This window comes from Ostrea edulis, chromosome 2 (genome assembly GCF_947568905.1).
Source record: "Ostrea edulis chromosome 2, xbOstEdul1.1, whole genome shotgun sequence".
NCBI lineage: Eukaryota > Metazoa > Mollusca > Bivalvia > Ostreida > Ostreidae > Ostrea > Ostrea edulis.
Window position 1 is genome coordinate 54447171 of NC_079165.1, and position 9139 is coordinate 54456309.

The following is a 9139-nucleotide window of genomic DNA, read 5'->3' on the forward strand; positions in this document are numbered from 1 at the left end:
AATGAGAGACAGGACAAAAACAATATGCCCCCCGATCTTCGATCTCAGGGGCATAAAAATAATTTTTTCTTTGAAAAGAGGGATGGTGAAAAGGGACCACATGCTACAGCTAAAGTGGGGAGGTCCTTTATCATTAGTACAGTAACCTGATCCAAAGAGTTGGATCACGTCTCAATGACAGGCACGGCATCAGATCAAACTCTACACTCAAATCTATGTTAATGAATGAAATCAATTCAACACACTTCAATACAAAATTATGCATAAAAAATTGTTGGTAAAGTCCTACAGTAGAACACAGTTATAGCAGAGTGCCCAGGACAGGTCACTTTTAATTCGTTTTAAGCATAATTCATCATATCCAGCCTTTTTAAAAAATATTTTGTTAACTACATAGAACATCTATAATGTTGTTATAAGTGTGTTTGTTGTAACTGTGTTTCACCATACTATTATATTTCCATGTTGTACTTTGTGTACCAGATAGCATGCAGTCTACTTGTGTACCAAGTCCTCGTACACAGACTATATGTACAGATTGACTTCTCACCAGTTTAACAGCAGGTGGTGACAAGTTTGCCGTTGTAGAGTACAGGTAGTGTTCATCTTCTTCTGATTCTCTCCATAATGGAATCTTGATCAGACCTAGATAGTCCTCCAAAAACTCTAGGATCAAGGAGACTTTTACGGGATCTTTCTACAAGATGCATAGATATGAAACATAATATTAAAGTGATCACAATACTAGTCACAGAATTGAAGGGAAATTCATAACCTGGCTAGTTCTTTGTATATGAAATAACACTTTGTCAAAACCTTGGAAATACATGTAGCACAACATCAAAAACAAGAAATGATTTTAAACCATAAGTTCCCTGACATAAATTCAGAATGTCTGTAACGACAGTGAAAAACATAGGCTATCTACTAGTAATGGGCAACCCCAACAATATTAAAATCTTTTTCTTGCTAATTTCTTCACAAATTTTCCAAATTGCTATCTTCTTTCCAAAAAACCCTAAAAATTTACAAAACAATATGACAAGACTTGATTCTCAAGAAACAGAGCACGCATTTCCAAATAAGCAGTCATTTGAGTCATAACCTTTGATCTTGTGACTTAAAAACCAATTGGGGTCATCTACTCTTTAGGATGTAGCAGTGTACTGAGTTTGATGTCTGTTAAGCAAGGAGTTCTCAAGATATTGAGCAGACAGCATCTTCCTTTGGCCAGAGTAGCTTGAACCTTGACCTTTCATCTAGCGACCCCAAAATCAATAGGGGGTCATCTTTTCCTTAAGTCGAACCAGTGAACCAAGTTTGATGTCTGTCAAGCAAAGGGTCCTAAAGGTATTGAGCGGGCAATATCTTACTATGTCCTTAATATTTGACCGTTTGACCTTAAAATCAATAAGGGACATCTGCCTATTATGGAGAAGCAATATATCAATTATAATGTCTGTAAAGCAATGGGTTCTCAAGATACTGTGCAGAAAATATCTTCCTATGTAAGAGTAGATTGACCCTTGAACTTTGAACTTGTGACCTCAAAATCAATTGAATATTTGACCGGTAACACACATTATGGTAATCATCATTATTACGTCACAATTACTTTTATCATTTAAAGTAAATAGGCTCCCAAATGTAATTTTACACTAAAATTTCTGAAAATGCTAAAACTAAACGATGGATTTAAAATATATATTTCTTTAAAATAATGTTTATTTTATGAAGCGGTTAAGTATATATATATATATATATAGATCTATTGAAGCCATTCTGTATCCTATCTATTCTTGGCATGGTATATGGCCTCATATTCCCGGCTTGTCGACCAATCCAATGCCTTGCATTTTTCTCTGCAGTAGCTAGGACATTAAATGATGCCACCATATTTTCACTATTTCTAGATCATTTCCCCCTTTGAAAAGGGTGTGGCCCTTCCTTTGAAAAATATTTTACCTATGAATGCTTTATGGTAAGTTTGGGTGAAATTTACCCTGTGGTAAAAAATTAGTAAAGTTTACAGAGAGACGGACAGGTATTGAGTAATCAGAAAAGTTCAATTGAGCTAATGACTCAACAAGAGGCCCATGGGCCACATTGCTCACCTGAGTCACCTTGGTCCATATTTAAAGATTTCCCCTACATATTCGCATGTAAAACTTTGATTCCTATTGTGGCCCCAACCTACCCCTGGGGGCCATGATTTTTACAAACTTGAATCTGCACTATGTCAGGAAGCTTTTAAGTAAATGTAAACTTCTTTGGCCCAATGGTTCTTGAGAACAAGATTTTCAAAGATTTTCCCTATATATTTGCATATAAAACTGCGATCCCTTATAGTGACTCCCACCCTATCCCTGGGGACCATGGTTTTCACAAACCTGAACCTGCACTATGTCAGAAAGCTTTCATATAAATGTAATCTTTTCTGGCTCGGTGGTTCTTGAGAAGATTTTTAAAGATTTTTCCCTATATATTTGCATGTAAAAATTTAATCCCCTATTATGGCCTCATCTTACCCTCAGGGGGTCATGATTTTTACAAACTTGAATCTCCACTCTATCAAGAAGGAATGGTCCTTCATTTGAACAAATTTGAATTCCCTTCACCCAAGAATGATTTGTACCAAGTTTGGTTGAAAATGGCCTAGTGGTTCTGGAAAAGAAGTCGAAAGTATGAAAAGTTTACAGACAGATGGACGAACAACAGACAAATTTGATCAGAAAAGCTCCCTTGTGCTTTCAGCTCTGGTGAGCTAAAAACCATAAGTAAACCCTTGAAAAATTGGTGATTATATTTCTGGACCATTACATTTACTTATCAAAGTTTCAGACAAACATATTTTACCTCTTGAACAATTTTGGATACTAAAGAGTCTCTTGTCCATACATGCGAACTTTGACCAATGGCAGATGTGAATAGCCCTTTTGACATGGTCTCTGTTGCAGAAAATTTCTCCAGTCGTTTCATCATTTCTGAAGCAAACCTGATACTAACGGCCTGTGTGAACTTGTCTGTTCTAGCAAGCATCAGTGCTCCCTATTGGAACATACATTATAAAAGTTTTAAAAAATCTAACAGAGCATTATTCAAAAAAATCTTTGTTCACTAAATTAAACAAGAGGCCCACAGGCCTTATCGGTCAGTTGCACAAAAGTAAGTTCAAGTTTAACTGACAGTTAACTTCGAGTTAACGCTATATGAGTGTTTAAGTTAATGGCAAGTTAACTGTCAGTTAAAGTTAACTAACCTTCGTACAACTGAGCCCTGAGTATTAGTTAAAAGCATCACAAGCTCCAAGGGCTATGAAATCTATAATAATTTTCTTGTTCTGCATAAGCTAAATTCTAGTATTCAGCAGCAATATAAAACAATATAACACAAATGCCCCCAAAAGTGTTCATACTGAGTATACAGTACCCACAACGTTATTCTTGAAATTCCTATCGTGTGTGTATCCTATCATATTGTGCATGTATCCTATCCTATTGTGTATCAGGTTTTCCGTTTTCTATTGTGTTTTGCATTTATCAGGTCTATCGTGTATTGTGTTTTGTGTGTATCAGGTTTTCCGTTTATCGTAAAAATCGTTTATCATGTAGCTTCGAAAACTATCGGGATCGGATATTAAATCTAATGAAAAAGTACAATACTTTCTGAAAGCTTTATTCGTTTTGTTAAAGAAGCTATTTTTAGGAATCGAGGAAAGACAGTATATTTGAAGTAGAACATAAAGCTGTCTATTCTAAGACAGAAGAAGAGCTATTTTTCTGTCCAGAGAGGGTGAAAATTTATCACAATTTCATTCTAAGTAGTCTGGAAAGTAGGTAGTGGTTTATCGAGCAAACCGAGGACAAAAAATCTGAAAGCTCCTTCGTCTGAAGTTCATAAACATTTCCTTGTCGAGAAACAATTATTTGTAATTAACATACATGCCAACTTTCCCGATTTGTTCAGGATTCTCCCGATTTGAAGCAGTTGAAAAGGCAAATCCCGATATCCCGATCGGGATTGCAAAAATATCCCGAAATCCCGATTTTCTAAAAATATCTCCCATTTTACGACAACAAACCCCCATTTCCAACCGGAATTTGAAATCCCATGTCATTTCTGAACTGGCCAATCAGAAATCGGGACAATAGTCAGCCATTGCTGTTTACCTGTGTCGCATGGTATCGGGGCCGGGTGATGTAATTTACCTGGTCTGCCTGTGTCGGGGTGCTTATTGGACAGTGCAGAGCATGTTTTGATAGTAATTAATCAGGAAGACCGATTTCAAATTGACATATCCTTTACACAAACGTGATAATAGTGTCACCACCAAACAATCGGACATTCCCGATTTTTGCCTCTCGCTGACAGCATCCAAAATATGCAATATTAAAGGTACGTCAAATATATGTTTTTCCAACTATAATAATATAGACTATCCGAATCTATCTGTCTATAGCGATGTATTACATAGTCTGTATAGTGTAGTATTCAATAGACTTTGTGATGCATAATTTGCACAAGTCTGTACTGAATTTTATATTAGCAAGTAGCCTTATTTTACAAGTAAAAACGTATATTTTGATGTGTTTTTTTTCCTGGTAATTATTTCAGATGTCATGGGTGCAAAGGTTTTGTTCGCAAACTTCATAGCAGGGCAGACCACTCCTTTTCTGGTTGCAATGCAGATTGTTCCACCAGACTCTGCAAGCCCATGTTTACAGACAACCAAGATCGCCTTTGTAGTCGTACCTAAATGCATGTGCTTCAATTTAAATTTTGATATATAGACCAGCCATTGTGTATATGGTGTAAAAGGATGCAATTTTAAGTATTATTTGATAATATGTATGTGACTTGTTGGAGAGGATTTTTTGCTGAATAGATGATTTTAATAAAATACTTATGTATATCTTTCAAAGTTTTTTTTTTATATAGTTTTGTTAAAGTTAATGGTCAAACACACTTGATGTATGATACATGTATAATTATTAGATTGGTATTTTATTTGAAAAGACAAATATTTATTTTCATGGTAAAATGTCGTGAATTTTGAGAGTTGAAAAAAGGTCGTCGCACGCAAAATCCCCCATGGGGATTTTCAAAAGTTGGCATGTATGTAATTAACACTAACAGAGAAATAGGAAGTTCCGATTCGAAAGGAAAAATCAGTAAATTACATTGTTTATTACATACATGTAAATTTTAATAATGGTTCTTTTTCTTCCGATTTTTTCCACCTGTATATACCAACTACTGAATTTGTGCGCATCCTTAATTATATCTGATTTTGTGTATCACCCGTGTTTTGACGGCAAAAATTCTCAGGAACATTGTATTTCACATATTTAGAAGATTAAAAGTTTTAAAAGGGTTGCTGCAAGGGTGTTGCATCCCCCAAAATTCTGCTCAACTGGGCACGATTCAGCTGTCATCAGTTTGTTTTACTTGTACATGTACACATGTACCAATAGTCGTACATGTAGATACTGGAAATATGCTGGTTTTGATGATTATTTGAATTTTTTACATACTTATAAACACACAATTTTTAAGTGTTTCAAAATTGCGAATTTAAAACAAGCCAGCTTTTGTTTATGTTTTTTTTAATAGTTCGTTTATTTTTTGTTAACAAAAATCAATTCAAATAAATATGTTCCAATTACTTATGACTATCAATTATCACTCATATAATATCTAACATATGAGCATATGGTGTAGTGCAGTGAATTTTTTTAAAGCGGTCGTTATGAAAATAATTGTAGTTGTTGAATGAGCAGTGATTTTAAAGTTTGATGCAAAATAATTCCCCTCTTCGCTAGGCACAATATATTTCTTGGTTTTATTTCATATTAAAGATAATAGATATTAGAATAAGAGAGCTACTGAAGCATGATATCACTATATTATATTACATTTAGTTAATTCCCTGTATAATTTATGTATTAAACATTAGGTGACAATATAAGTTTTAGAATCATTGGCTGAGAAAATTCATATAGGTATCAAATAATGAATTAATTACCATATATATACGGTATAGTTGAGATATACGGTTTAGTTTTCTGATTTTAGCTGTGATGGCGTAAAAAAAAAATATAAAAAGAATTTTTAAAAAACAAAAAACAACGAACGACCGTGTATTAAAGAAATTATACGTTTTAGGTATATAACAAGAGTGTTGTTAATAGGTATAAATTACCTCTTTCCTGAGTGTAAAAATATGGTATGCCTTTGTAGAAGAAAATGGAAGATATAGTCCGAACACAAATCCATGACATAAACCTATAATTTTGACCTTGAGATCAAAGGTCAAGGTCATAAAGAGGTCATGAATGTACATGACACATAGTCTCATGGTGATATATCCATGTCTTATGGTATGACTATGTCAAAACTCTATAATCAACTTTGACCTTGGGGTCAAAGTTCAAGGTCATATGGAGGTCATGAAGGTACATGACACATCGTCTCATGGTGATACACTCATGTGTCAAATATGGTATGCCTATGTCAAAGAACAAAGAAGTTATGTCCAGGACACGAATCCATTGTAAAAAACCTTTAATTTTGACCTTGAGGTCAAGGTCATATAGAGGTCATGAAGGTAGTTGACACATCGTCTCATGGTGATTCACCTGTATGCCAAATATGGTATGCCTAAGTCAAAGAACAAAGAAGTTATGGCCCGGACACGAATATGCACAGACGGACAGACAGACAGAATGATTCCTATATACCCCCCCTGAACCTCGTTCGGGGGGTATAATGAATATTGAAATCCTTCAATATTATTATCAACATAATGTAATTATGTTGTAGGTATCAAAATTTCGTTTTGTCTAAATTGTTTCCAAATTTACAATATTTCTATCAGGTTTTCCGTTTATCGTGAAGATCGTTTATCGTATTTTGCATTTATCAGGTCTATCGTGAAGATCGTTTATTTGGTTTTGCGTTTATCAGGTTTACCGTGTATCCTATCGTATGGTGCATGTATCCTATCGTACCGTGCGTGTATCCTATCCTATCGTGTGTGTATCGTGTTCTATCGTTTATCATGTCAAGAATAACGTTGCGGGTACTGTATTCCCTGCCATCCTGTTGTAAGGGAAAACAACTCAGTGACCTAAATTCTCTTCATTATTTACTGCAGAGGAAAATAAGATCTTTTCTTTAAAAATGACTAAATTAAACATCATTATTCATAACTTAAACCTGATCATGAAGAATGTCCAAAATGTGCAGCAGCATGGTTCCCGACAAATTTCCGTCAAATGACTTTTTGATTTCTCCCAAAAGAGTGAGTCTCTGGTCTGCACTGTCAGATGCCAAGCAGGGTAGAAGTTTAAGTGTATTCAAACACTCCTGGATTTTCTCACTGGTATAAGGCAACAACTTAGGCACAAAATACTTAGGCAACTGCTGAGATCTGTGGGCTTTGAAGGTATTCTGAATGATGTTTCGAATCTCCACCAAACCCTGTATAATTTTGCATAACATTTCAGAATGTACCATTCTGGGGGTTTTTTTTATTTGGTTGCTGAGACATGATATACACAAGATGATTTAAGCTATTTATTTCAGCACTATCTAAATGAAAATCACATCAAACTTGAAAAACAGCAGTTCTATCTTCTGGATGAAGATTTGTTTAATATGCTATCAATGCCACGTACAGTATTTGACTTAAGAGCTCAACAGCCTTCTTCTATATATGTTCACAAACTCATGTAAGGTGACGAAAATGTTTTAAGTGTACATACCTTGTCACTAGAAGTGTCTGCTGTGGCAAAGCTGAGTCGCTGTGGGGAATTCTTAAGTTCCATGATGTTTTCTTCTGCCAAACACAGCTGAGAATAGTATGTTTGTTCTTCTAATGTCAGGTTTGCAAAATTCCTACAAAACCAACAGCAATTCTTTTCACTTTGAAGTTATTTTCATTTTCTATGCACTTAAGCTTTCCTAAAAGGAACTTACTCCTATTGGGGCTTATTCAAATTAGGGTACATTTGAAAGCCCACATACTTAAAATATAAATTTACTTCATACTACATTTACAACTGTTTTCTCTGTGATAACCCTTTGGGCATTGAAGGTTAATTGTCCCTTTGCACCCCCTGGTGCCTTGGAACCTTTCCGAAAATCAGATGTCATAATTATATAGTTATTTTTTTTAAATGAAAACAAATTAATTAGCCAATCAGTAGGCATAATTTCCTCTTTTCAAATCCTGACCTAACAAGATTTTATGAAAAACGGCAAAGGGGTAATTAAGGGAAAGAAATTTTGTTTGTTTTTGCTTTGTGTTACTTAATAGATAATTTGACATTAACTCTGCGTGGACATCAACAGCATGTATCATTTTCCATTGCCTACTTTATATGAATGTATGTCAAATAATCATGATTAATTCACCCAAACTTACTCTTTAATTTATAGCAGTGGACCAGCTGCAGTCAGTTGAAGGAAATTAATCTGCATGCTTAGCAACTTGTTTAATAATGATATCAGTGGGCGGGGACTATACACTTAAGAAATGAACATCACTTTTGAGCTGTTCATGGTCAGAATAGTATGTTTGTATGTTAGCGCGATTCACAGAATTTGCCTCAAATCCAAATCCGTTCATATTGACCATGAACAGCTCAAAAGTGATGTTCATTTCTTATATTTATATTCATTTACTAAAACACCGCTTGTTTACATTGCTTCTATTTTGTTGCATAAAACGAACTCCTAGCCTCTGTCACAGTAGTTATTGTGACGTACGTCAACACATAGACATGACGTCACATTTCGTCTCACCCTGCCTTTTATCAACATTGCAAGGTGCACTGTATTTTGGAGGTAGGAGACCGCAAGATTGGGATGATAATCCACGTAAGTTTACAATCTTAATCCAAAGGTGTGACTTGCGAGATCTTTGTAACAGATGTTCTATCTTTTTCAAATTATTACACTCTTTCAGTCGAGTGCTTTAAGCTAGTTCACAATCCATTCATAGTCAATGTGAACGGATTGTGTCGCGCGCTGAAATTGGTTGGTTCATAGAGGAAAATGCGATTTGCAATATAAATATAGGCAAATGTGCCTCACGTAAAATGCTGTTCACATGAATTTGTTCACAAGAAATTCA

At 34.9% G+C, this 9139-nt stretch overlaps 1 protein-coding gene across 1 annotated transcript in view; it reads right to left on the reverse strand.

Annotated features, from left to right (window-relative positions):
* The window catches only part of LOC125679294 (uncharacterized), a 280879-nt gene that overhangs the window by 200261 nt on the left and 71479 nt on the right, over nucleotides 1-9139 (reverse strand). The window contains exons 21-24 of the mRNA XM_056154454.1: nucleotides 7767-7899; nucleotides 7219-7482; nucleotides 2857-3048; nucleotides 551-697 (exon numbers count right to left, since the gene is read on the reverse strand). Of these exons, the coding sequence (XP_056010429.1) occupies nucleotides 551-697; nucleotides 2857-3048; nucleotides 7219-7482; nucleotides 7767-7899 (736 nt within the window). The remainder of the gene's footprint in view (nucleotides 1-550; nucleotides 698-2856; nucleotides 3049-7218; nucleotides 7483-7766; nucleotides 7900-9139) is intronic.